The sequence below is a fragment of the Leiobunum rupestre genome, chromosome 1, assembly GCF_980474605.1.
Source record: "Leiobunum rupestre chromosome 1, qqLeiRupe1.1.hap1, whole genome shotgun sequence".
NCBI lineage: Eukaryota > Metazoa > Arthropoda > Arachnida > Opiliones > Sclerosomatidae > Leiobunum > Leiobunum rupestre.
The window spans coordinates 17,532,297-17,544,511 of record NC_143384.1 but is presented as its reverse complement, the minus strand read 5'-3'; the positions used below and the strand labels follow the sequence as shown (position 1 = coordinate 17,544,511).

At 34.0% G+C, this 12,215-nt stretch overlaps 2 protein-coding genes across 3 annotated transcripts in view; one reads left to right on the top strand and one right to left on the bottom strand.

Moving 5' to 3' along the window:
• The window catches only part of LOC149961213 (uncharacterized), a 39,078-nt gene extending 36,055 nt beyond the window's left edge, over nucleotides 1–3,023 (top strand). Inside the window, exon 24 of the mRNA XM_090159624.1 lies at nucleotides 2,936–3,023. Coding sequence (XP_090015750.1) covers nucleotides 2,936–2,994 — 59 coding nt within the window. The 3' untranslated portion in view covers nucleotides 2,995–3,023. The remainder of the gene's footprint in view (nucleotides 1–2,935) is intronic.
• Nucleotides 3,024–3,204: 181 nt separating this feature from the next.
• The window catches only part of cher (filamin A protein cher), a 90,992-nt gene continuing 81,981 nt past the window's right edge, over nucleotides 3,205–12,215 (bottom strand). The window contains exon 32 of one of the 2 annotated variants that reach the window (XM_090175848.1): nucleotides 3,205–4,891. In XM_090175848.1, the coding sequence (XP_090031974.1) occupies nucleotides 4,704–4,891 (188 nt within the window). In that variant the 3' untranslated portion in view covers nucleotides 3,205–4,703. Of the gene's footprint in view, nucleotides 4,892–6,279; nucleotides 6,445–12,215 lie in introns of those variants that run through there. The other variant, XM_090175859.1, reaches the window with a different exon arrangement.

Sequence of the window (12,215 nt, the reverse complement as noted above, 5' to 3'; positions counted from 1 at the left end):
GGGGGAAGACAATTTCCGAATTTTCCCCTTCCGACGGCAGCAGGCGCTAAAGCGTCTAGCCAATGGAAAATGTACGCAAGAAAATCCACGACTTTTGACGGGCTGCGTTCTCCTTGTGTGGGGTGCTGTGTTTGTTGCTCCTAGGCGGCAGTACGCTGTAGCTTTGACTGTACTTAAGCTATTACATAATCGATTACAGATTTAGCACTACCAAAGGCTGTGATCGCTGTAATCAGTGTGTCGAAGCATTTCATTAAAATCAATTACGTCGGCATTACAGACCGCCACGATTTTGAATTTGACCAATACAATCGATAGTTCGATATTTCGATAGCAGCCTCTTCTGCGCACGCGCATCATGATTTTTTTGGCATTTTTGATTTTTACAGAATAGCCTCCCAGAAACACCCGCTTGTAGAACAGGTTAATTTGATAGGTTTCTGATATCTATCGTGACGTCACAACCGGAAGAAGTTTTCCTGATAAATAATCGGTAATGAATCAGAAGGTTGTTGAACGCAGCCCTGAATTAGTCCTAAAGCATAGTGACCTGCTCCTTGACCTCTGGCTTTGGAAAAATATTTGGTGGGATAATTTTTCTTAATAATAATATAAACCCCAAAAAAGTTATTATTTTTTAAGCCCCTTTAGAATCCTAGCTTTAAAGTTTTAACAGTGTTGCCTCAAAAGTTTCAGATTCCAAATCCCTGAATATTCCCTGACCATTTTAAGAGAATAAATTTAAATGGACTTATATTTCAGTAAAAAGGTTATTGCAATGTTGAAAAAATTAGCCAAACTTTCAAGGAAATAATGATAGTCATAGAATTTGTCCTAGATCTAGATAAAATTACCTTCAAAAAGTGTCAAAAGAAAATCGAAGTCCCTGATTTTTCCTGACCTTTTACAAATTCTTCAAATTCTCTTGACTTTTTAGGCCCATTTTTAAATTCCCTGACGTGTAGCAACCCTGTTTAAGATGAGTCCAGCTGGGCAATGGGTGGCTGACATAAAGGTGTCGACCAAAAGGGGGTCAACCAAAAGGTGGTCGACACGGGTTTTCGTTGGCGCGTGGAGACGTCAAAGCGTGCGTCATGACATTCTGAGGCCTTGATGTAAACGCTACTTCGTGTGCAATTAAAATGTCGGGTGTCGTCCCCCTTTTATGTCAACCCCCATTCTCCAGCTGACCTAAAAATTACGCGTTAAAATAGTCTTAAAACACGACTCCTTACCTTTACTCCATGTAAATAAGGTAAATTTAGGCTTTTTAACTAATTTTGAATCTATTTCGTACCACAACACGTAGGTTCTTGACTGAAAATATTTTCCCATTTTTATGTATTTATGGCCAAACTACACGCTTGAAATATTGAATGTTTATTTACCTAAAAAGATCCTTTTTAGAAAGGTATTCAGTTTACAAGCCAGTTTCAATAATGAGAGTCTATACTTTTCTTGGCAGTGAAATGAAAGTTGGCCAATTAAGATAAAATTAAAGCACGCGCTAAAAATACTGAAATTGTTCGTACACGCGGTACTCTAGCAATTTTTTACCTGGCTTGTTTACGGTTCACTCCACTGTAATGCTTAAAAATATAGAGGCCTACTGTTAACGAAAAGGGATCTTTGTAGTTATTAACGCGGACCGGGGGTAGTGGGTCCCAAATTCAAAGGCGCTGGTCGCCCGCGGGTGAAAGTATTTGACCTTGAGCAAGCGATGCTTCTTCGGCCGAGATGCTCGCTAGCTCCCCCGTAATTGAAGTTGCCAACTAACCGCCACTGTGAGGAAATTCCCATAATAAAATCCCGGACGGACCCCCAATTTGTGACGTAAGTTCCACGCTTTTCCCTGATTCCCATTAAATGCAACATTTTCCCAAAAGCACTCTGTAAATTGCGCTTTAACTTAAAAAAAAACAGCTAACATTAAAAGTACATAAAATATCTCTTATGAGATAAGTATTGATCTACACCATAAAAATTAAACATTTTCCTTCACACGCTCGAGGCAATTTTAAATGGCCGTGAATTTTCCGTCAAAACCGCGGATGCATACACACCTGTATTACTCCGCCTAAAGTTGTAAAGTGTAAAAATAGTTCTAATAGTTTTAGAAAGTCAGTATTTGATGAATTTCGCTTCGCACTACTCTTTCTATCGAAATGAATTTTGAAAATTAGCAGGTGCCTTCGAAGATCTTTAGTTCATGGTGATCTTGACCTTGAAATGGTGATCTTGACCTTGAAAAGGGTGATCTCGACTTTCGAAATGACGATCTCAAAAATATAGAAGAAATTTGTAATAAACAATAACTGCTGTTCTCTGGGACGTGATCTCTCCCTTTTCGTGACGTCGGCACGTGAGGTGGTTCAGGGGGCCGTTGCGAGCGCGAAAAATCCTCGAGAGAATCGAAGAGAGAAAGATTTGAATTTTATTTCTGCTAGTGGCGCCCACTAGTGTGCCAAACGGGAATTAACGGGGTGGAGGGTTAGGCCCAAGCAGTAATTTTACCAACCTTGGGTTAGGCCGTTTCTCTTGTATAGGAGGTTTTGGGGGAAAGAATATTCAAAACTAACCCCCTCTTCGGGAATCGAGAGGAAACTCGAGAGACGTTCGTTTTTTTCATCCCCGTCGGCTTTCTAGTAACCGAGCACTAAGCGGAAGCCTACCGTGGCAATGGTTAGCATTCATTTTAGTAGCAGGTATAGATAGTACTATTTTAGAGAGAAAGAGTTTGACACACGGACAAGCATGGCCCCCATAGAACCCGTTCGAAGTTGGGTACTTAGAGTAATACCACTTATGCTGCTATAAACAGGCGATTTGGACCTTGAGAAAGACGTTCTTTTGAGATGTAAATCTGGAGAAATAGATACTTATTTCGTATGATATAATATAAACTTATGCTAATAGTTAACTATTTCTTTTACAGCGACATTTTTCGGTTTACATTTTGGAGAAAGCGAACAACCAAACGTCCTGTGGATCTAAATAAAACTCAATCATTTTCCATTCCAGAAAGAAAAATGTTATTTTAAACCAAAAGTAGTTGTTAATTGTAGATATATATATATATATATAAAGATATATGTTAAGTTTCTGTAAAATGAAGTAGTTGACGTTTTAAAAATAAATATTTTAAAGAATTTGTCCCTCCTAGCGGCGAGTTCGTCTTAAATTACTTAATAATCAATGCAACAATTTGTATCAACAAAAGTACATATATTTCTAAAGGCTACAACATATAAGGAAATACAAATAATGATACAGAGAAGATACAGATAGGTAAATAAATGTTTTCGTCACTCTCACACAGGTGACAAGCTTAGATTTTGGGTTGGTTTTTTTAAGTAAATTTCAACGTGGGGGGAGCAAAAACGGGGGAGGGGAGGAAATGTTTTTATCAATATTACAAACACAAAAGTAGTTTTTTCCACTTAAATTGTTTATCAACTCTTAGAAAACGTGTTATTTTATTTTACGTATTATTAATAACTTTTTGAATTTATTAATTTATTTCGATAACAATTTTAATTATTAGCTAACTGTTTGACTAAATTGAGTGGTTTTTTATCTCTCTCATTCATCAATCTGACTTCTAATATTTTTTAACTATCACGTTTTTTGTCTTAAAAAAGTTTGATTAAAACTTAAAAAGTAATCCAAAAAAAACCCCTTTAAAACTATCTATAAGATTGATATAGCACCAGGGAAGATATAAGGCACGTTTTAACCACCATTGGATGGCGCTTTGTTTTAAAATTACTCTCCCTGTCAAAAATAAAAGAATTATACGATTTAATTTTATTCGAAAACAAATCTATTTGGTTATTTTTATCTTTAATTTTTAGGGCAAAGATTTCTTAAAATATTTCAAACGTATATTATATATAAAAGATATAAAAATGTTTGGGGTGTTTCATTTTGTAAAAACTTTTTTTTTTATCTTAAAACGTTTTCGTGGAACGATATGTAACGCTAAGCCTCGGTTAGAGATAAAATCGTTCGAATTTTAGATATTTTTAATTCGAATTAAATTATTTTTAAATGCAATGGGAAGGAAATTAAATTATTTTTTATTTAAATTAATAACGTAAAAATTTCATTTAAAAAAACTATAGGTCAACGTGCTTATGAAGAGTCAATTTTAAAGTTGGGATTATTCATCGAACTTTAGAAAATTGCTAATTTATTTTAAAAGATTTGAAATATTTCAAGAGATCTTAAAATCCAAAATACTAGATTTTTAAAAATTAACGCCTCGATTTTTCAAAAGTCAAAAATTATCTCGACGCATTTTCGAAAGTAAATAAAACTATGGTGTGTGTATATAAGCTTCAAATTAAAATCGTATCTTAACGATAAATGCGATAATAGGATATTATATTCGTTTCCGTAATAATATTAATAATATCAGATCCACAAACCGAAACTTTCCCGATTTTTTTTCGTAAAGAGTTTTTGGGTTTTTTTTATTTTACTAACCCTTAAATATAAATTGATTTAAGTCCTTGCGTTTTATATTTTTTTTAAGCGTTTTTGGTTTTTGAAAAACCATAATTTTTAAATATTTTTTTTCTCGTTTTAAATTTTTCGTTTCTTTTCAAAGTGACTGGTTATTTTGGACGTTTGAGTCAAACTTATAAAATTTCTCCACTGGGATTTTCGTACATTTTTTTCTGTAAAATTTGATGTTTTTCTTACGAGCATTCGATTTTGAATGGGCTTCCGGGAATATTGTCGTCACCCCATTTGACGATCAGGACGTGATCGCCCCGGTCCTTCACGGTGTAGTTGACTTGGTACAAGTTACGGCCCAAATGTTTGACGTAGACCTCATCACAGGGGCCTTTGGGACCAAAAACAGCTACGTACAGGATATTGTTACCTATTTTTTGTACGTTTCAAAAGTTGAAGAAGAAAGAAAAATGAAAAAAAATTGTTTTTAAAATATTCGTTTGACAAATAGTCCCGTGCAGATGTGCGCCAAAGATTAGTTGATCAGGTTTAGGGGTTTAATTGTGTCTCTAAAACGGTGATCAGGTTTAGTAGTTTAACTGTGTCTCTAAAACGGTGATCAGGTTTAGAAGTTTAACTGTGTCTCTAAAACGGTGATCAGGTTTAGGAGTTTAACTGTGTCTCTAAAACGGTGATCAGGTTTAGTAGTTTAACTGTGTCTCTAAAACGGTGATAAGGTTTAGGAGTTTAACTGTGTCTCTAAAACGGTGATCAGGTTTAGAAGTTTAACTGAGTCTCTAAAACGGTGATCAGGTTTAGGAATTTCTTTAGAAAATTTTGATCAGGTTTAGGAGTTTGTCTCTAAAACGGTGATCAGGTGTAACCGTGTCTCCAAAAAGGTTGACAAGGGTTAAGAATTGAATTGAACGGTGTTTCTAAAAGGTGATCAGGTTTTAGGAATTTAACCATGTCTCCGACAAGGTGATCAGGTTTTAGGAATTTAACCGTGTCTCCAAAAAAGGTGATCAGGTTTTATGAATTTAACCGTGTCTCCAAAAAAGGTGATCAGGTTTTAGGAATTTAACCGTGTCTCCAAAAAAGGTGATCAGGTTTTAGGAATTTAACCGTGTCTCCAAAAAAGGTGATCAGGTTTTAGGAATTTAACCGTGTCTCCAAAAAAGGTGATCAGGTTTTGGGAATTTAACCGTGTCTCCAAAAAAGGTGATCAGGTTTTAGGAATTTAACCGTGTCTCCAAAAAAGGTGATCAGGTTTTAGGAATAGAGTTGAATGTTGTCTCTAAAAGGTGATCAGGTTTTAGGAATTTAATGGTATCTTTAAAAAGTCAATAGATTTAGGAATTTAAGTGTGTCTCGATAAAGCTAGATAAGGGTACTCAGTTATAGGAACCGTAAATTAAAAAGTTTTAGGACTTTCCAAAACAAATATCCAATATTCAATTACTAATTTTTGGGCTACTGTACGACTGATTTGAGGATGGATTTTATGAATTGAAATACTTTGGCGCACAACTATCACGCATTTCACCTATTTGAACATCAAAAGCAAACAATCACGACCACAGACTGAGGCTTGGAAAGGGGGATCTTTAGAAGCGGGTTGGCAAATACAGCAGGGTGGGGAAGTCAAAACCAAGACAATAAAAACCCACGTAACTTAAGGGAAATAGCGTTAATCAAGCTCAAAAATGAGGTTTGAGGATTTGATCGCAAAAATATTTTCCAAGCTTAAAAATATGAGAACGAAAAAAAATAATAATGCAAAAAATAAAAGCTTGTAGCTAGTCAGCAAAAATAAAATAAATGAATTAGACGCTCAGCAGCTGACACTCGCTTATTATATATATATATATTACAACAGCTCCTATTGGAGCTGTATTTGAGAGCTTTGAATGCGCCCAGTCATAATTTCACCTGGTTTAATGTTTTTCCCAATTGTGGTCCCTGCGCTCGTAGGCAAAGCGCCTAATACGGATAAAAAATAGCCTCTTTAAAGATGGATCGTATCAAGGAAACTAAAAAGAACTTTCGTTTCGACAGAAAGTAACAATTTCGTCGTTTTGTGAAGCCAGATACTATTCAAAGCGCGAGCAGCGGTGCTAGCTTCCAATGAAACGAAAAGTTAGAGAGGCTTGGAGCAAACTGGCGTTGCGTTACTTCGCGTTCCATTACGTAGCGTTGCGTTACGTTACGTCGCGGTACGTGGCGTTGCGGTACGTAGCGTCGCATCACGTCGCGTTGCGTTAAAGATAATGAGAACATTTTCAATTTGTCACGAAATGGAACTGATGTGTTACCACTATTGTCGGCTCGGCTACAAACTTCCATTTGAAATTAAAAACTAATTTAATTTAAAATAATTTAAGTACGATATTCTTAATATAGACCGATACACAATTTACCAAGGATAAGATCCTTTTACAGGGATAAATATATTAGAGGGACTTTTAAATACCAGAAGTTTTACTAGATGGCGCCATCAATCTGTGTAGAAATTTTAAATTTAAGAAAAACGTCCATTTTCAAGCAGATTTGTTTTAGCGAGTTTAAACAAGAATGTGTGTTTATACTAAAAATTGTAAGTGAGAATGACTATGTTGAGATGAACCGCGGTTTTATTTACCCCTGGCACGAGAGAGGGGGAAGAAAAAACGTCACAGGCGTGTGCTTCAATCGAGAGGGTAGCCCCTTAAGAAATCTGGTTTACAAACAGTGATAAATCGAAATAATTATTCCAGGAAATCTATAAATCTAGAGAAATAAACGGGAATATTTTCGATATTTCTGGAAATCTAGAGAAATAAACGGAAATATTTCCGATATTTCTGGAAATCTAGAAAAATAAACGGAAATATTTCCGATATTTCTGGAAATCTAGAGAAATAAACGGAAATATTTCCGATATTTTGGGGAAATCTAGAGAAATAAACGGAAATATTTCCGATATTTCTGGAAATCTAGAGAAATAAACGGAAATATTTTCGATATTTCTGGAAATCTAGAGAAATAAATTGAAATATTTTCGATATTTCTGGAAATATAGAAACAAAGAAGAAATATTAGAAATCTCGAGAAATACAGAAGAAATATTAGAAATCTCGAGAAATACAGACGAAATATTAGAAATCTCGAGAAATACAGAAGAAATATTAGAATTATCGAGAAATACAGAAGAAATATTAGAAATCTCGAGAAATACAGAAGAAATATTAGAAATCTCGAGAAATACAGAAGAAATATTAGAAATATCGAGAAATACAGAAGAAATATTAGAAATCTCGAGAAATACAGAAGAAATATTAGAAATCTCGAGAAATACAGAAGAAATATTAGAAATCTCGAGAAATAAACGGAAATATTAGAAATATCGAGAAATAAACGGAAATATTAGAAATATCGAGAAATACAGAAGAAATATTAGAAATCTCGAGAAATAAACGGAAATATTAGAAATCTCGAGAAATACAGAAGAAATATTAGAAATCTCGAGAAATACAGGAGAAATATTAGAAATCTCGAGAAATAAACGGAAATATTTTCGATATTTCTGGAAATCTAGAAATACAGGATAAATATTGGAAATATATTTGTAGAAATCGAGAAATCTCAAGAAATATGGGAAATCTAGAGAGAAATAATGTACAGAGCCGTACCTTTGACTGTACTAATGGGATTACGCGTAATCTTTGAAGTCCCTGCCTTTGGCAGTGGAAATCTAAGCGTAAACCGGTGTACAGACTTTCTAAGAGTGGTTAGCCCCTCGTTAAACACAAGAATGTTTAATAAATCGAGAAGTATATATTCACATCCCATCAAAACAAAATGTTAAAATGACGCCATCTAGTATCAATTAAGGCATTAAAATCGAACCTTTAACGGCTTCGCTCTAAATGTTTGTTTACCCTGTAAACAATTGGCGAATTGTTATATAGGAAATTGTTTTATAAATTGTGAAATTGCTATAAATTTAACACAGTTGCACACTGTGTTTAAGAAGGTCTTTGCTCCAAACCTCTCTGTAAAAAGAAATGCTGCTCCAGCGATTTTAACATGATGATGTTTTAATTTGAAAAACAAAACAATGTGCGTACGGAAAACTCACACATCCATCTACCATTTTCGAGTACAAGAGCACAAAACACACGTGAACACACAAAGTCAAATGCAATATATATACGAAATATTCAAAGTATCAATGATGCAGATTCACAGTTCTCACAAATGTAGCAAAACTAAATTTCAAGCAAGTCAAAATTTACTATTTATTGTGGCTCCTATCAGAGTCGGATGCTTCTAGTACATTACTCTAACAAGGAGACTACCCGAGGTGGTTATCTCCGATTTGGTTCAAACTCGGGTGGTAAGTAGACCTTCATGTAACTTGAAAATCCCTAAAAGGGTGGACAAGAATGGGCTTTCGTTTTGCCATGGCGACCAAAAATGTTTTTCACAACTTAAAAACTGATTTTCTCTATGAAAATTAACATTGGAAAATCGAAGATTTTAAGGGTCCCCCCTAACAATATTTTTCAAAAAATTAAAAAAGGTTCATCAATTAGATACATAACTCAGATCATAGCTAAATCTGGTACATTTGGACCAATATACGTCAATTTTGGTAAATATGAGAAAATATAAATATATTGGGTAAATGCGAATAATCAGTTTCTAAGTTGTCAAAAACATTTTTGGTTGCCATGGCAAAACGAAAGCCCATTCTTGTCCACCCTTTAAGTGATTTTCAAGTTACATGAAGGTCTACTTACCACCCGAGTTTGAACAAAATTGGAGATAAACACCTCAGGTAGTCTCCTTGTAAGTTACCTTCCGGGTTACGACTAAAGTTTAGATTCAATGGCTTGGATTTCGAAAATTGTTTTAATCTAACCCCATTCAAAAGGATTAATAATTAATTAATTATTGATTAATAATAAGTTTTACGATGTGATAAGAGATTGTGAGTGAAGGGTTCTGTTACGCTTTCCCGACACACGGTGGCGCCACGCAACACTAGTAGAATCCTTACGTTTCAACATATAGATTTAAAAAACACTTTTCACATAAGTGTTTAGGATTGTTAAATTTTAAGTGAGAACTATCAGTAATTATATCGACTGTCTAACACCCTCATGGAACATAATTATAAATTGATGGTTTCAGTTAACGCTTACTATTCTAGATCGAAACAAGTCTAGGTGGCGCTGCGAAATAACGCTTTTTCGAGGTAGCGCCTAGGCTATGATCTAGCGTCTGCTATTGTCCAAATTCACGAATCCATATCTCTACTTGGAATGCTTATCGCGGCAGATTTTCGTCTCGATGTGGCTGACGGTTTTTATGACGTCACTATGTTAACTTAACAAACAACAACGTGAGAGGGGAGCGCGCGCAGAGGGGATTATTTCTCTCGTAGGCGGGGCCAAAGCCGTCAGAGTTATCTTACCATACGCGATACGCCAGGATAAGTATTATAACGAAGTAGAGGTATGGATTTCTGTCAAATGAGATAAAATGCCTGAATCTGAGAGCCGTTATAGTTTTGTGTTACCATGGAGAACACACAAAAAAGTGGAAAATTAAAATTAAATGCAAATATTCATTCACACGTAATCGCCTACCATAAAAAATTCTTACTCTACTGACTCGCAAACGCTAATAGCCTCTGCTAATAACAATAATAATAATAATCAGCTAAGCTAGTACCCAAACCACCACCATAGGCCCAAGTCAGCTAGCCTTTATTTAATGAGGCCGGGTTACAATGCGTAGGAAGGTGTTGGCAAGCCCTTCATGCCACGCGAGCCAACAACTCCCTATACTCACTATTACCGTTAACCTCTAAAAGTTATTACAGGGCTCGTACGAAAATTTCTGATCTAAAATCCCTGACTTTTCCAGGTTATCCCTGACCAATTTTTGCCAATATTCCTGACCTTTTTGGTTATATTTTAGGACATTTTTTTATTATTTTAGGTAAAAAATTCTTTGATAATGTGTGGTTTGGTTGACTAACTAAAATCCCTAACTTTCTACGAAATTATTTAAATCCCTGACTTATCCCTGACATTTTTCCTTGTTTCCAGGATATCCAGGTTCTGTACGAGCCCTGTATTATGGAAAGGGGAAATTGAACAACTAGCGACTTATTAGTGGACAGGGGTTACAATGCGTAGGAGGGTAGTGGCAAGCCCTACACTAACTATTACCGTTAACCTCAACAAGTTTTTATGGAAGGGGAAACCGAAGAACTCGGGGGAAAACCCCTTAAACCAGTGAGGAGATAATTTGCAAACTCAACGCAGGAGTTGTTCCGAGTTTTCACCCAGTGCCACAAGCTGGGATCGAACCCGACTACTCTTGCTGCGAGGCGAAATTGCTAATACACTACCTAGCTAGTTTTCAACCAATAGGAGGCGTAGCGAAAGCTTTGGCTAATACTAAATCGAAGATAGTAACACCCCTAGTGTTGCTTGGCGGCAGTGCACGCAGATATAGCGTAACAAGAACCATAATTATCCTATCAAAATAAACTACCATCTATTGCGTTCCCAGCAGTGTAGCAATGCCATGTGTTTGCTAAGCTTGAAACGAAAGCTGATTTAAGCAACTACGATGCTAATCTCTTAATTGATTACCATTCAGGGTTGGCACTTTTTTGATTTTTTATAAAAATTAAATCAATCGATTTTTTGATTTTATTGATTTGTATACAACTTATGGCTCTTTTCCTGTATAATGAATGGTTATTTTACTTTTATCAGTTAGCTAATCTTGAATTAAATAAAATCTTAATTAAATTTAATTATTATTTAATATTTTAGTTTGCTAAGATTTTAAGTTTTTAAGAACCTATTTTTTGCCATTTTTTTTCTTCCATTGAAATACATTGTGTGATTAAATCAATAATTTAAAAAATAACTCGATTTAAATAAATAATTTGTTCAAAAAATCACTTGATTTAAATCAATATTTGTTCAAAATCACTTGATTTAAATTAACCATTTGTTCAAAAAATCACTTGATTTAAATCCATAATTTGTCCAAAAATCACTTGATTTAAATCAACAATTTGTTCAGAAAAATTACTAGATTTAAATTAACAATTTGTTCAAAAAATCACTTGATTTAAATCAATAATTTGTTCAAAAAATCACTTGATTTAAATTAATAATTTGTTCAAAAAATCACTTGATTTAAATCAATAATTTGTTCAGAAAAATCACTTGATTTAAATCCATAATTTGTCCAAAAATCACTTGATTTAAATCAACAATTTGTTCAGAAAAATTACTAGATTTAAATTAACAATTTGTTCAAAAAATCACTTGATTTAAATCAATAATTTGTTCAAAAAATCACTTGATTTAAATTAATAATTTGTTCAAAAAATCACTTGATTTAAATCAATAATTTGTTCAGAAAAATCACTTGATTTAAATCCATAATTTGTCCAAAAATCACTTGATTTAAATCAACAATTTGTTCAGAAAAATTACTAGATTTAAATTAACAATTTGTTCAAAAAATCACTTGATTTAAATCAATAATTTGTTCAAAAAATCACTTGATTTAAATTAATAATTTGTTCAAAAAATCACTTGATTTAAATCAATAATTTGTTCAGAAAAATCACTTGATTTAAATCCATAATTTGTTCAAAAAATCACTTGATTTAAATCAATAATTTGTTCAAAAAATCACTTGATTTAAATTAATAATTTGTTCAAAAAATCACT